Here is a 16854-nt window from a genome sequence, read left to right as displayed (position 1 = left end):
TCAGCATGCAAGCAGTTGTCAAGTGTCAACAAACCTTAGCGACGCACTTGTTCGCCTGTGTGTGCTCAGTCGTTGCAACTTAGGCCTATGTCGACACTGAACAAGTGCAGCCTACAATATTTATAGTGCTTAGGCCTAGGCTCATTCTAGTTGTGTGACTTTTGGACTTTTCTTAAAAGCACCTTCTTTGGGCCTAGTCTAGGCCTGGTTTTTAATCGCATTCACGGCAGAATGGGGATAACTTAGTATAGTAATACCAAGATGAGTCTTAAATGGAGACAGGGCGACTATTTTCGCCTTCTTTTAGAAGAAGATTCGAAATCCTACGCGCTTGAGATGTTGGTTGATGATTTGCACCGTGATAAGAAGAATACAGTGAATGCTTTTCTGGCTCATTTTGGATCAGAAGATTTTATTTGGGGATTAGTCAGATTACTAGCATCAGAAAATTCAAGGTAGGCATATCATACAATGATATTCACTGCAAGCATAGTTAAGCAGAACGTATTGAGCAAATTGTGTAAGCTATAGATGGCTACACTATCTAATTATAACTTACAAAGTTAGTCCTGTTGTTCTACTGCAGAGTATAGAGCTCCTACTTCCTAGTGTGTTAGCTATGATATGATCTCATACTTCATATCTTAACTTCTAAAGGCTTGACCCACTGTTCTGTTGACTAGATATATAGCCTAGGCCAGTATTGGAATGTAATCCATATAGAATAAATACTAATACTAACAGCCAACCAGGATCATGTAACCAGTGCACATTAACTGATCAAACAAGCTAGTGAGCTATACTATACCCTTATAGAAATGTGGTTTCCAGGTACTGGAATGCCAAAGAAGATGTTAAGAGGTAAAAAAATGCTGACATCATACAGGTTTCTCACATCATTGCTCGCGTTATTGCCTCGATACTCTGTTACATTTTCTATCGGGTTTTCACTTCTGGGACGTGCCCTAGCTGATGCTCTTAAAACCGCTAAAAAAAACAAATTTGCAAGACAATACTATCGCTGAGAACTACCGGCCAATCAGTCTATCACCCTAATAATATTTCAGACGCAATCTTTGATGTCAGTTTTACATATAGTTCGGTCATTTCAGTATATTACTTGCCTGATATGTAGCTGTTATGTACTAACTGTACACTAGTGTCTAATTACTGACGGTAGCAAGCTGTGTGTGTATTTTCTGGGATCGATGGTGGTGTCTAACACTTCTGTTACACCTCATTCGAAACTAGGTCAGATTACCGGCGTTAGATGTTTCTTTTTGCGCAAGTCTTCACACCCTTAAAGCATATACAGTATTGCCCCCCCCCCCCCCCCCGGTGGTCCCCGGTTCGAATTCACTCCAAGATTAATGTATGTCGCCCAGTTACAGAGTTGTTGACAATTGACAATTCATAATCATGGACGTTAAACATGAATGTAAGGGACTGACTACAGTCAGCTTGAGGCTTTGATAAGCCAACGAGGCTTCTTCGCGAGTTCCTGCTTGCAGGAGGATCTGAAATATATATTGCTTGCCATGGCTGAACTAATGGGATTTTGAACAGGCCTACACCTTTCACCTTCCATATTATTTCATTTTTAGAAAGTGATCAGCTACTGGGATAAATTCTCATCTGTGGGATTTGGCATGGACATTTTAACTGACAGTCTTGTAAGGATAAGGGATAGGAGCAAAACTATGTGCCTATCCTATAATAAGTAGGATCACTATACACTCTCCTACTTATCATTCCATAGAAAAATTCATGGTTATTACATTGCCCATTTAGCCATTTTCCAAAATTTAAACTAATTGACAATGTCAGACAGTTATTGCCAAAATATGGAAGTTTGGCAACTGCATTGAGAAACAAACAGAAATATTATCATTATTGACCTCTTATTGAAGTAGGTAGAACTAGTCTTGTTGTGGAACAGTTATTTATGACATTTGGTGGATTTGTTTACAAATTAGGTATGTAAACATCATGACTTTTTTCCTTTGTTTATACGGATATAATCCAGAACTGCTGGAAATGCTGCATACATCTTGGGTACTCTTGCCGAGCAGGACACGGGACAGTCACGGGTTCTGGGTCTCGTCAACGGCTCGTATCCTCACAAGATCCTGGCCGATCTCACAGATATGCTATCTTTTGATGATGCTGAGTCAGTAATGAATGCTGCAGGTACAATCGGGACTCTGGTAAGTGCAGATAATTAGTAAATTTAAAGAAAATACCTGATGAAAGGGAGTAATTTAATGTTCAAATTAAACTCTGAGGTTACATATGGTACATATGTAACCTCAGACCTGGTATGAATACAATATGGTCCTGTGTAAGAAACTGCTACTTACTGTACATAGATCTTTCACTTGTATAGCAAGTTGACCATTTGGGTATAGCATTTTGCTATGCAACTATGTATGTATGTATGTATTTTAACTCGCGAAGAAGCCTCATTGGCTTATCAAAGCCGCAAGCTGACCGAACTCAGCTGGATAAATTGATTCCCTGGCTTATTCAAGGAATGCAACTCCCTCCCAACTACTGTATACACTTGTAACAGATATACTTATTGGATGCAAAGATCTCAAAATGTTCCTTTTCCTCCAAGAGTTGTAGACTCTTTTCTCTGTCCAAAATGTTAAAAATTGTTTTTGTTTTTTTGTTTTGTTTTTTAATGTAGGCTGACAGTCCGGCAGGCAGAGAATGGATCTTGAGAGAGCCATACTTTGATAAGATGGTGAAAAAAGTATCCAACCTTTTAAACTCTGAGAATATGTGGACTGCAAGTAACGCTGCATTAGTACTTGCCCGGTAAGTTAACGCAGCAATATCCATGTCATTAAGAGAACAAAAAAGTGGTGTTTAATTTTCCAGTCAGTTAGTTGCCTAGCAACATCAATGGGAGAGAATATCAAAGGAAAGGAGAGGGACAATTAGCTCTGTTTACAGTATACTTACATAAATCTAGAAGAAAAAAATATTGTCACTGGAAATGTGGATATGAGTTTTCTTCAGTGGCAAAATGCTAAAATAAATTCATCACAATGTTCATAAAGATTATGAGATTCAATACTCTATTTTCTCTCATTCCATTAATTTGACAAGTTAAAGGAACTTGTGTAAAACAAAGTAAATTATGCCTAGCCTATAAAATCCTCCCAAATGCCATCTGAGTCACAGAACATCCCAGTTACATACATTGTACTGTATATTTCTAGCTATGAAATTTTGAATACTGTTGACCTTAGTACAGAAATAGCAAACCTGAAAATATTTCCCACGAACATGTTTGCTTTATTCTGACTATTTCCTGCTACAGTTTACAAAGTGTAAACAAGTCCTCCACTTACAAAATGTAATATCAGTATCAAAGTTCAATTGTTGAGGCTAACTGTAATGGCTAAATTATGTCTTTCTTAGTCAAAACAAAAATCATTTTTATGCAGACCTTGTAGAGAATATAGCACAAATAACTGGACTGAATTTATTCTGAGTAGTAATCATGTGACATCATTCAAATGCAACTCTGTATGGGAGATACTTGTCCATTTTAGTACAATCCATGAGACTTCACATGTTAGCTTCATAGGAATGGACATTTGATTACATTGATTGATTTGTCATTGTCCGTCCTAATTTGTTACTGTAACCTGCTTCAATGTCCTTTTTCATTTCTTGTGTTGGGGTCTGTTTCAGGTTTGTTCCTTTTCCCTACGTTGTCGTTGTCCTTTTTGGTTTCGATGATAATCGTAACCTATGCATTCATGATGGCGTATATGTGTGTGTAGAAGTACCACATTGAGTTAAAGAAGCCTATTGTGTTAGGTCAAAGGTCATTTGGAGTCATCAGAGGTCAAATCGTGAAACCCTTTTAAGCATGTACACCCTCACTACAGTATACATTATGTCAGATTCAAGAAGAAAACTGCTCATGTTGCATCATCAAAACCACAATGCATTTTTGCAATCTGGTTCTATATTTGTATCTTCTTGTGATACCGGTTTGCCATTTATCTATTATCGATGTCATTTTATATCCCTCCCTCCAGATTGGTCATTGCTGAAGATGGATGCCAGAGAATCCTTAACCACAGTAACTCTTTGAGAATTCTGACAAAGTTGATTGATTCATTGGGTCTGGATGAAGCAGGTAAATATTTAACTGTTGATAAATCTGACAGTCAAGACCTGATAATACATTGCAAAATTATTTTGAACATCTGGATCACTTTTTGTGGATGCTATCAGTCTAACAAATACTAAATTAATTTCTTTTCAGAGACAACTGTGTTTCTTCCAACTTTAAGCATGATAAAGTTGCCCAATGTTCTTAACTTTTAATGTCTATAACCATAGGCGTAGGAGCCTCATTTGATTTGGGGGGGCTGTAACGACTTGCCCGAAAAATATAACCAAAATTTTTCGCGCGCTCCGCGCGCGTTCCACATGTCAATGTGCATATCATATAGGCATTCATCGCTTATTACATCACATGTCAATAACATTAAACCTTTCGTGTTATTACCCTTCCGTATTGGTAATAATTATTGGGGAAGTCGTTACAACAATAATGATAATAATATAAGTTTAACTATTGAAAAACACATTGTAAATTCTTCTTCTTTCAGTAGGTGCCAGTGGCGGAGCTAGGGGTATTGGTCAGGGGGGGAGAGAATGCTCTGTAGGGGCGCTGTCGACACTATCTAAGCGGAGCGCCACCACCGGTTGGCGCGGAACGTACAAAAAATTTTTCAGTAAAGATACTCCCTAGATCGCCGGAAATGACCCTTCCCAGGCCTAGCTAATTTGCAGATAAACGAAGAATAAATAGGTGTCATCGCCATTTGTCAGAAAATTGCACCAAACAAAATGTGACAAATGTCAATAGGTATTTGAGAGCGCAATAAAAAAAGTCAATAATCGCGAATAAGTAGAAAGTGGTAAAAAGCCGAAAAGGGCGCCAGCAGTCCATTTGAGTCCGTCAGGGGAGGGGGGGGTTCATCGGCCCCCTCTGACTGTATGGACGCTCCGTCACTGGTAGGTGCCCGAAAAATTCTCAGTATATTGCCCAAATTTTCACCAAAAAAATTGAAAAACACACTGCAAATTATTCTTTCAGTAGGTACCCGAAAAAAATTCTCAGCATATGTTGCCCGAATTTTCACCAAAAGATTGAAAAAAAAAAGCAAATTCTTCTTCTTTCAGTAGGTTCTCGAAAAATTCTCAGCATATTGCCCAAATTTTCACCAAAAAATTGAATAACACATTGCAAGTTATTATTCTTTCAGTAGATGCCCGAAAAATTCTCTGCATATTGCCAAATTTTCACCAAAAAAGAAAGCAAAACACACTGCAAATTATTCTTCTTCCAGTAGGTGCCCTGAAAAATTCTCAGCATATTGCCCGAATTTTCACAAAAATAATTGGTTGGGGGGCTGCAGCCCCCCCAGCCCCCCCGCCTCCTACGCCTATGTCTATAACGATCCAATTGTCTATTCCCAGAAATTGAGAAAGGTGTAAGTAAAAAAAAATCATTGACTTAGTGTAGTAAAGAGATGAACCACTACACTGTGATAAAGAGCATCTACAAGTTTGATGAATGGTTGCTATGACCATTCTAGCATATTTTTGGTACTAATAATGGCCTGCAAAGATCCATTTTTGTATATTGTTCAGAGAGAAAGCTGTTAACAAACTGTTTATCAACTGCTGCTGATCCTAGCCAGTTGCGTCGCCAGACATTTCAATCTTGGGGGCTCATGGGGGAACAGCACTTAATTAAGGGGGCACTATGTCCCCCTCTCTGTTGAGAAATTTTTGAATAATTGAGGGTGCTTAGAAGCAATCTAGTGCTATATTTTACAACTTGAAGTAACTTTATGTTCAAGAAAATTTTGGGGCTTAGTCTGTCCGATATTTATGTTTTTAGAGGTAAAGTTTTAATTTTAGTATTTTGTTTAACACTACAAATGGCATCGTGGGGGGCACCTGGGGAGGGCACAATTTTTTGGGGAGGGCATGTGCCCATGCACCCACCCAGGCCACCCCTTAGCCATGCCACTGATCCTAGCAGGGTCTTGTTCAAAGGCAAACTGTTATAGAAATTCTTTCATAACTTTAGTTGAGTTTTCTGGTTTGCTTAAATAATTTTTTCTTCTAGGCCGAGGTATGAATGCTGCATTTGCCATAGGGAGACTGTGTGACACAGATGAAGGTCAGAAGCGACTTCTGTTCCATGAATCATCAGAAAAAATGGTAAGTTAAAAAATAATATTAAAATAAAATCAATGGGTTTGCTTCAACTGCAGGTGCCCACATGACTTCAAACAACACATTAAATTCATTAGAATAAATGTGTTATCAATGTTTGAATTAAGAATGGCACTTACCGAACAATCATCGACTGAGTTTGGCTTGTACTAAAATGTTAAACTTTAACTTTAAACTGATGCAGTTGTAAATTTTTAACTCAAACACACTGTCTTAAAATTAGTTGTGTTTTATAAAATGCCTGTCCTAGCCAACGCTAAATCAGTAAAAAAAAACGTCTTATGTTAAACATTAGTAATAACTAATATTGTCATAAGTTTGACATAAACGAAATAACGAAATGCCCCTGTACTTTTTAAGCTTTGTGTTATCAACTCTACCAAATGTTAAGATTCAAATGAGTGACCCACAAATGTAACTGGAACTTAACCTATGTGTTTTTTTAACAGGTTTCATGGGGGGGGGTTAAGAAAATTGTTATTGACATATGTTCTTTCTTTACTGGGATGATATGTTGCTTCTTTCAGATCGACAATCTCTGCGTCATGCTCTCAGGAAAGGATTCTGGCTGCAGTAAAAATTCTTGCTACGCTCTGAGTTGCTTGGCGGCCAACGACGAAGGCCACAAAAGACTGTTAGATCACAATAAATCGGATGCCATGATTCATTTACTGGCCAACCAGTTAGCCAATGAGGAGGGAGAGACAGGCTGGTTTGCTGCCATGTAAGAATCGACATCTCACAGACTGACAATCTTTAACTTCAATTCATCACTCACTTACCTGTCTCCTCATAATTGTAACACTTTTGCTATCCTATGTCTAGAGTGACCTTAATAATTTTTACTCACAGTTACAGTTACAGTTTTTTTTTTTTAATATATATTTTTTTTTAAATTTTTATAGCTGAATCGTCTCACCAAACTACAGTATCTTGTCAAAAAAGTTCAGATCTTGAAAGAAACGAAAATTCCCAAAAGGGAAGTGTTTAGTTATTAGTGCAATGTCCTTTTAACCCGTGTCTTAATGTGTCATATGAATCAATGGAAGCAAAACTCTGATATCTTCCTAGCACAGATAGGGTCCTTTAAATAACTGTGGGGGAAATTTGTCGTTCGTTGTTCAAATCCGTCTCACAGATTTACGTTGCTGGGTGGGATTTTTCTCCTCTAAAAGGCTATTTTGAATAGTAAATCATCGTTAGCATCTTTGTCTGTACGTTGATGATGGTCGTTTAGTTGTATCTCCTTTAATAGCTTTATTTATTTGTTTGTTTTAATTTTGTTCATTTTTGTATGGTTGTGTATATATATATATATATATATATATATATATATATTATTTGGGGAGAGGGGTGTGGGAGGAAGGTGTGTTCACCATCTCAGTTACATAGTAAATAATAATTATTTCCCATCTCCTCTTACTGCCTGTTTGAGGGAGTCTTCCATCAGCAGTATGCTTCTATTTCATACATTTGTTGAATGGCGATGGTTGGATTTTTTGTTTAGTTTAATAGCTGTTTTAGGGAGTTGTTCATCAAGCTGGTATCTCTATCCTATATTTACTAACGTTGATGGTGTTTGGATTACATCTCCTATAATCGCTATTTTCAGGAGTTTTTTCTATCAAGCTAGCTCTATCATATATATATATATATATACTAACGTTGATGGTGTTTGGCTTACATCTCCTATAATCACTATTTTCAGGGATTTTTTTTCATCAAGCTAGCTCTATCTGCATATCACCATTTTGTGATGATGCTTGGGTTCATGTCTGGATCCCTTTAATAGCTGACCGTTCTTGTTTTTGCTTCGTCTTTTTGTTGCAGGACTCTCCGGACGTTAGCAAGCAAACGAAGAGGTGTCATGAGACTAAGAGATCACCCGGATGTTATTCCTCAACTAAAGGTGAGTTATTTTATATTAAAAAAAACAAAGAAAAGTGTACAAAGAGATGTTGCCTTTACGACAAAGAAAAAATCAGCAATTTTATTCCTTATTATAGTGCATATGGAAAACAGATTAATAATGTAAACAGTTAGGTGGTTTGGATGAAGATTCTAATTTGTATTGATGTCATCATCATCAAGTGATCAAAGTTTGAGAGCATTATGGTCAAGTGGTTAAGGCAGTGGACTTGTGATCTAAGGATTGCTGGTTCGAGTCTTGGCCAGATCATTGTGTTGTGTCCTTGGGCAAGGCACTTTATCTCCATTGCCTCTCTTCACTCGGGTGAATAAATGGGGACCTGTGAGATAAAATTGTCAGATGGGCGCTGTTTAGCTGTTGCCTTGTGGAGGGATTGTCTCTATGTTTGACAGGTTATCGTTGACCAGGGTAATATTGTGATGCGCCTTGAGCAGCGTTATCCGTGGACATATCTGCGCTTTATAAATCCTCAATATTATTAATATTATTATGATCAAAGTTAAGAGCATATTCCATATTTTTGGGGTTTTGGCAAGAAGACTGGTATTTTGTAAACAAAAAATGCTATATATAGTTGAAAATGAACAACATGATTTGAATCTGAGGTTTGTTTAGGAAAGTTACTTTTATAAGTTCTACTGACACCCAATGGCAATCATTATACAAATTGATTCAAACAGGCAACACAGATGATGCTTGGCATACATGAAGAGCTGAAAGATGAAGTCAACTTAACCTATGAACTGTTGAGATCTTTAGATAAACCTGACCCACCAAATCTGGAGGTTAAAGGAGCAAACCAAGTTGAAGTAACCTGGTCGGAAGTTCATCTCATGAGCGGTCAAGAAGTTACATATCGTCTGTTTTGTGGTGAGTTTCGAACAAGTTTTTCAAATACTTGTGCAGCTGCTGTCCAGCTTTCTTCTCATTACCTTCTTTCTTTGGGGGTGGGGTGTGGTTGGGGTGGGGGGGGGGGTTGAGTAAGAGAACAATCTGTCATATTTCAATTTCAGTTATTATCAGTGGTTATCATTTAACCTTTACAAGCCAAAGCAAGCAATATACAGTACTTAAATATTTGCAAAATTGTTTGAGATGTAATTTTGTTCCTAGTGTGCTACTATAATAATATACTAATTCTACCAAAATCCTACAGTCATACTATAGTAGTAAATAATACTGCCATAATATCACACTAAATGATACCAGAATACTACAGTCATACTACAGTAGTACTACCGTATTATTACACTCATACTACCAGAATACTACAGTCATACTGCACTAGTAAATAATACTGCCATAATATCACACTAAATGATACCAGAATACTACAGTCATACTGCAGTGTACTGCCATTTTATACTACCAGAATACTACAGTCATATATAATACTACAGTACTGCCATTTTATTTACACTAATACTACTCGAATACTACAGTCATACTGCAGTGTACTGCCATTTTATTATACTAATACTACCAGAATAATACAGTCGTACTACAGTACTGCCATAATATAACACTAATGCTACCAGAATACTACAGTCATACTACAGTAGTACTGCCATTTTATTACACTAATACTACCAGAATACTACAGTCATACTACAGTAGTACCGCAGTATTATTACACTCATACTACCAGAATTCTACAGTCATTCTGCAGCAATGCAACACTTTTACTACCAAATTACTACTTCAGTATTACAACAATAGTATTACAGTAACGCTACAGTAATTCTGAATTAATTATACAGTAATATCACACTAGTACTACAGTACCTCAAAACGACAGCGTTAATACTACAGTAAGTTTAAAGTCCATTTTGAGCAATTTGATGAGATTTCAGATGAGAGATTATGGATTACAAGTATTTGCTTCAAAAAACTCTTTCTTTCTTTCTATTTTTCAGAGAGAGAACTTATTTATAAAGGTACATCTTTATCCCATACGGCTACTGGACTGAGGCCAAACACCCAATATGGCTTCTGGATAGCTCTATCAACTGAAAGTGATGACAGCCCTATGAGTGAAGTGGTATATGCTCATACAGAAGAATCTGGTAAGCATGGATTCATCAATGTGTTCCTTGGAACAAATTGGTTTATATGTGGTTGCAGATAAATAGCCAAACATAATTCAACATTAAAAATTCTTTTCTTACTGATGAGAATATTAACGATGAAAGCCGGAAGAATGAAGTAGCTTTTAAGCTGGTAATGATAACATGTTTCTGGTTTGATGTGACTAAAGATATCTGATAAGAATATAAAAATCATGAATTTGCTACTAATTAGCATGATGTATCAGTCTGGTATCTTGGATGCAAGAGAATTAGGTCAGCGGTCCGCAAACTTTTAGGCCCTCGGTCCAGTATTGAGCTACGACCCACAAGACCCCAACCTCTCAGAATTGATGCTCAATACGATGCATGAAGGCTTTCTTGTGCTGCTGAAAAAATAACTTGATCGACTTCTGTCGACATGCTCTGAAAAGTGTAGAAACCTCCCGACGTCTGGAAAAATCCTGCGACCCACCCACAAATTTTGTCGACCAACTATAAGGTTGCGCCCGGCCAATTTTTTGGGACCTTAAAAATTAAAGTCATGTTTAGAATAACATTGATACTGTAGGTGTTAGTCATAACTCACTGCTTGCGAAAGGCTTGTATTAATCTGGTATGCTGGGTGCAAGGGGAATATGTGAAGGTTTTTTTTTTTCCATTGTAATTCACAGTGCCCGATCCGCCAGAAGGCCTCAGGTTATTAAACGCCACAACCTCACAGCTGAAGCTGAGTTGGGCCCCTCCGACCCTCAACAACGCTCATATCAAGGGGTACATGGTATATAACGGCAAACAGTTGGTGGAGACAACCACGGAGCTGAATAGCATTGTTAGTGGTCTTTCACCGACCACCTCCTACGAGCTTTCTGTAAGTAGTTCAGTTCTACCTCACAGTGGACTGTTGATGAACGAGAGAGCGAGAAATCAACCAAGTTAAGAGAGATCATGTGACACCCAGGTATTGAGGCAGTTTAGTAGTCCAGCATATAATGATGGCATACACCTATATATAAGATTCAGGTAGTCAGGCATATAATGATGGCATAAACCTATATATATAAGTTTCAGGTAGTCCAGCATATAATGATATATCTTTCCATCTGCTCGTACCAGAAACATTCATAAAAAGTCATCAAAATTCAATTATTCATAACAAGAAACTTTGATATACGACAATTTTTTTGCTTGTGTTAAGTTGCAGGAGGAGGCATGGTGAAAATGTTATAAGCAGTTTTGTTTTTGCTTTAATTTTAAATCCTTTCAAACCCTTTTCTTTCAGGTATGTGCAATCAATCACAAAGGCAGAGGGCTCAAGGCATCAATAACCGCACGAACGGTAGAACTCGGTGAGAGAGCTGTCTTTGAATTAACATGTATTTTCTAACCAATTGGTATTTTATCTCTGCAAGTTATCGAATATGGATGAACACATGAATATTAAAGTGTATCGCTTGTTCAAATATGGTGGATCTGATAGGTCATTTTACTGTTGATTGCTGCATGTACTTAAATAGTCATTTAGAATTGATTAATATTAATATAGTTAGTTTCAAAGAGTTCTGTAATCAACTTACTTGCAATAAAATACCAAACTGTATAGTTCAAGAAGGTATCCACCTCCAGTTAAAACTAGATTCTTCCACATTTGGGAATGTTTTGTCACAGTCTGTTAGAACTGAAGTACAGGAATTCATTGACAAGCGAACTAAGGAGTCCTGCACAGCGTACTGCGTAATGCTGCACTCCCTTCGACATCCTACTTTTAATGTGGTACTGAGTTAACTGGTTTTTATTCCCTGTTTAACATAACAGACGCCCAATTTTCCGAGTCACAACACAAGATCCTAAAGAACTTTACAATGAATAAACCCCCAAACCAGTATTCTAATTTCCTCTTTGAAGGTAAGCATGCACCGAGTAAGCCTAGTCTCACAGTGCTTGGCCGCAGTGAGATTCAGGTCACCTGGGCCCCTCCGGACAACCCATTGGGAAGACTTCATCGATTTGAGTTGACCCTGAATGGAAAGGTCATTTACTCGGGGAGAGATCTCAGTTATAATGTTCGAAGGCTAACACCGGCTACCGATTATGTATTCACGGTGAGTCATCTGCAATCCTGTCTTGTTCTGTGTTTAATGTTCAAAGGCTAACACCGGCTACCGATTATATATTCACGGTGAGTCATCTGAAATCCTGTCTTGTTCTGTGTTTAATGTTTTAATGTTTGAAGGCTATCACCGGCTACCGGTTATGTATTCACGGTGAGTCATCTGCAATCCTGTCTTGTTTTGTGTTTAATGTTTTAATGTTTGAAGGCTATCACCGGCTACCGGTTATGTATTCACGGTGAGTCATCTGCAATCCTGTCTTGTTTTGTGTTTAATGTTTGAAGGCTATCACCGGCTACCGGTTATGTAATCACCGTTAGTCATGTGCAATCCTGGCTTGTTTTGTGTTTAATGTTATAATGTCCGAAGGCTAACACCGGCTACCGATTATGTCTTCAGGTGAGTCTTCTGCAATCCTGTGTTGTTTTGTGCTTAATCCATGGTATTTTGATACTTCATTGTGTTCCATCTGGGCATAAACTACCAGCTGCATATGCTGACAAACATGGGAAAAGATTTGATCGTACTTCTCAAAATGAGGTTAAGGAGTATCCAATGATATAAAAGTTACACAGTTAGACATATTGATCCCTGCAGGATCTTCTTCCAAGGTGAACTGAAATAAAACAAATCCCAACTGAAACAAAAAGAGCCTCTTGTTTTTTTCGGGGGGAGTGGGGGAGGGGGGAGTGGGGGAGGGGGCGTGAAATTGTAAATTCCTGCTAGGATCAAAATGTCAGGCCCTTTGACTTAATATTATACATACCCATTCACTGGCTCCTTGCAGTAGATAAGCAGTTAATGAACAGCTTTTTTTCTTTGGATATCCTATCCTGTGCTAGTATGACATGGCTTATTGAGTATCTTACAAACTTAGTTCAACAACCTGACACCAAGTATATCTTTTTCTTTCTTCATACATCCCCCTCTTTTGTTTCACTCTTTTTTTGTTTGTTTTTGCAGGTGATTGCTGTCACAAGTGAAGGCAAGTGTGAGAGTGATCCTGCCAAGAAACGCACACCAAAAGAGGAATGTAAGTTCATATTTACTGGAATTCCAGATTAACATTTTACTTGAAACTAGATGACTGTTTGCGGCACCTGCTTGGTGTACTTTTAACGCCAGGCTATCATGAAAATGTATTTTATTTCAAAGCAAGTTTACTTTCTTTAAGAAAAGATAAAGGACATTAATATAAAAAGGGACTTGCATATTGGTAAGTGAAAGAAAGGCTATTTGATGTTCTGAACAGATAAGATCATGTTTAATCATTCAACATTTTGACATATCTTTTTGAAATTACACAAAAGTATTGTCAAAATCGTATATTCCTAATGAAGTTACGTTATAAGGATGTGAGTTTAATTCTTCTTTTCTTTGTTTTTAGTTATTTGTTTGGTTTTTCAGAACTGTTTTGTAGTTACACTGGAATAATTTAAAGAAAGATGAGATGGAAAAAGTGCAATGACCTTAAGAGTAACATTTAAGTTTCAATCGCTTTCATTTGATTTCAATCTTATTTATGTAAAATCTTATTAATTTGATTATTATAATTATTTTTATCATTATTATTTGTATTTTTAATTTTTTTCCACTCCATGTGTATTCACGATCACTCAATATGGTACACATTAAAATTATACATTGCAAATACAAAAATTGTATATTTTAAAATTAAACAAACATTGATTTGGAGGCACTTGTAAGAATATGGTGTAAGAATATAAGAATATGGTATAAGAACATGTAAACTGTAAAATCTATTTAAAAGATAACAATAAATTTATGGAGGAAATTACTGTTTATCTTGTAGATAATGGTTTCTGTTTTTAATGTTTTGTTTTTAATGTTACCAATTTTGGCAGATCGAGTTCAATCGACAGCTCAGAGATATTTTACTCATCCTTCCAAACCAGGAGAACAGGAGAGTGCAGGTCAGTGGAATATATATTTATGTGAAAAACATATCTTAATTTAGTGAATCAATATTATTTATATAATGATTAATCCCTAACCTATGCCAATCTCTACCATTGTTAAACTTGACATCAACCTATTAGTAAATGGTATATTCAAAAATAAGCAATTGGCGATGAATGAGACATCTTCCAAAACTTTTGTGTTTTTTGGAAGCAGCGTCATCATTGCAAATATCGCCTCACCTTCCCTAACCTCCTTCAAAAGGGGGGGACAGCACACTTCAGAAATCTTCATTGCAAATGCTAAAAGATTTGACTTAAAGTTAATAAATGCTCTTAAAAGAGATAGGATTCAGTATCACAGGTTATAGGTGTAGTGTAATTATATTTCATCCTTCATTAATTTTCTTTCAGGTAAAATGAAAGAAAAATTGTCCACTAAGACATCAAGAAAATCTTCTTCAGCAACGGTAAGCTACTTCTTCATTCATTTTATCCTGTTACTAATTGGGGTTTTTTCCATCAACTTTGTGGTTTTCATCGCCAACTGAGAAGTTTTCTAAAAATATATATTTACTCCTTTAAAACTTGAAGATTTCGGTTCTCCTCCAAGTAGCCAAGCCAGACGGCTCGCATTAAATATCAAGAGTCTAATTTCTTGACTTAATGACGTATTTCATCAACGAAGACGAGGAGATGACTGTAGCTAAAACACAATACAAACTCATGAAATGTCACTTTCTTCAAACAGTAATTTCCTAAAAGAAATTTACGTAGTTTTGCGTCCTGAAGATGTCACCAACTACACGGTTATCTGATATGTAAATCATTTCAATGCCAACATTTCAACAATCATTTTACCCTTAAGAAGTTATGTTATGAGTAATGTCCCAAATAAAGGTTTCAATTTTTCACTGGAATGATAGTTTATAAGTAAATTATGAATAGAAAACTGACTGGGAAAAAGTGAAATGATATTTTAAAGAATAATTTTTTCGGATAGAACAGAATTTGAACTTAGTGACCTAAGGCTTACAAGTTCTGAAGTCTGCCAACTGAGATATCCAGTTCCATAGTTGGTAGGTAACCCATACATATATCCCTTGATTTCTCTGGAAACAGAAAGGGGGGGGGGGGGAGAGGTGGTGGGTGCCTTTCAGAAACTATAGTACCTTGGGATAACACCCCTTGTTTCACTTGAGGCAACCTGTCAAGCAATAGGGAAGGGATTTCAAAGAGAGAGAACTGATTGAATATATGAATTTATGGGGATGAAATGAAATGTACCAAAGAAAGCAATCAACATTCTTTAAACTTGCTCATAGAAAACTGAATCATGGCCTCAAATATTGGTAAGTTTATATATTAACCTTATGCAAGGCATAATTTGCACTGTTTGACCTTAACATTTGGCATTTAGCCATTTTCTGCTTGTCACATGCATGAGGAAGGCACTACAGCACACGATATGTAGACAGTGATATGAGACGACTCTTGAAATAATGCAGATTTTGGTGTTTAGGGTTGAGGTCAAAGGTCAGAGACCTACAACTCCATGGATTTTGCCCTCTTGTTTCTATCTCTCTTTGTTTACCAGACTATTAAAGTGAGGAGTCTTTTGGTGTGATAAGTGACACTAATAAACTAATGCAATTCCTAGTTTGAGAATGAACTCCCAAAAATTCATTCCTGCTCTTAAATTTTTGGTGGAGATTCTAGAAACACTTCCTGACAGTTTCTTTGTGAGAATTTGGCTGAATTTAAAAGTTATCAGGATTGCGCCCAAAGTTTTGGCACACAAAAAATTAATATATATTTTTCAAAGTACCACAGCATATTTTCCTGCGCTACGTTACGCTGGGCACACATCCAACCGGACCATATTAGATACATCGTCTGAACAAATTTTTTGCCCCGCCTGGGCCTAGCTAACTTGATCCGCCCTTAATCTTCATGTCTCATTGTGGATAGCGAAAGGGGGAACAGTCATATGCTTGTTGAAATTTGATCTTTGGTGACCATTATTTGATTTTCCGGAAGATACTCACGACCTTTAAATTATTTTTGTTTTTTCTTTGTCAAACATTTCAGAAATTAATGATTTCTTTAACAGAATTTGTTACCGTGAAAGTATTAAAGAAAGAACTAAAAAAGAGAACATCTTGTTGGTTTGATATAACGTACCCTATTCACATGATACAGATTTCAATATTTAAAGAGTTTCGTGCATGGTTTTATAAGTTTGAACTTTCAATGGACAGCACTATTCACCTGATTAGAGAGACCTTCCAAGGCCTACAAAGATAATAAAGTGCAAGGATGGCTTGATGGTGGTAACTAGAAAGTTACTCGATGGAAGGAAAAGGGCAACCACAGGGATTTCATCAGCACGCCCATACTGCAATCAAAGGTTAATGCGACTAATTTTCGCTAATTTTCCATCATTTCCTTCGGTGAGAGCACTTGGCTGTTTTGTTTAATCAGAGTCAAATTTGTTTGTGGCAAGCAACAGCAAGACATTGACTACATCGTAGAAGGTTCTGTCC

At 36.9% G+C, this 16854-nt stretch overlaps 1 protein-coding gene across 2 annotated transcripts in view; it reads left to right on the top strand.

The window, feature by feature from the left end:
• Nucleotides 1-41: 41 nt before the first annotated feature.
• Nucleotides 42-16854, top strand: part of LOC139964366 (uncharacterized) — a 33539-nt gene continuing 16726 nt past the window's right edge. Inside the window, exons 1-16 of one of the 2 annotated variants that reach the window (XM_071965913.1) lie at nt 42-455; nt 2027-2207; nt 2693-2823; nt 4062-4162; nt 6173-6267; nt 6810-7006; nt 8113-8191; nt 8893-9082; nt 10129-10278; nt 10953-11149; nt 11561-11627; nt 12184-12380; nt 13353-13422; nt 14255-14323; nt 14723-14778; nt 15634-15660. In XM_071965913.1, the coding sequence (XP_071822014.1) occupies nt 262-455; nt 2027-2207; nt 2693-2823; nt 4062-4162; nt 6173-6267; nt 6810-7006; nt 8113-8191; nt 8893-9082; nt 10129-10278; nt 10953-11149; nt 11561-11627; nt 12184-12380; nt 13353-13422; nt 14255-14323; nt 14723-14778; nt 15634-15660 (2001 nt within the window). In that variant the 5' untranslated portion in view covers nt 42-261. The remainder of the gene's footprint in view (nt 456-2026; nt 2208-2692; nt 2824-4061; nt 4163-6172; nt 6268-6809; nt 7007-8112; nt 8192-8892; nt 9083-10128; nt 10279-10952; nt 11150-11560; nt 11628-12183; nt 12381-13352; nt 13423-14254; nt 14324-14722; nt 14779-15633; nt 15661-16854) is intronic. The other variant, XM_071965914.1, reaches the window with a different exon arrangement.

Source organism: Apostichopus japonicus, chromosome 22 (assembly GCF_037975245.1).
Source record: "Apostichopus japonicus isolate 1M-3 chromosome 22, ASM3797524v1, whole genome shotgun sequence".
NCBI lineage: Eukaryota > Metazoa > Echinodermata > Holothuroidea > Aspidochirotida > Stichopodidae > Apostichopus > Apostichopus japonicus.
The sequence above is the reverse complement of the archived record's forward strand: the minus strand, read 5'-3'. Positions and strand labels throughout refer to the sequence as shown.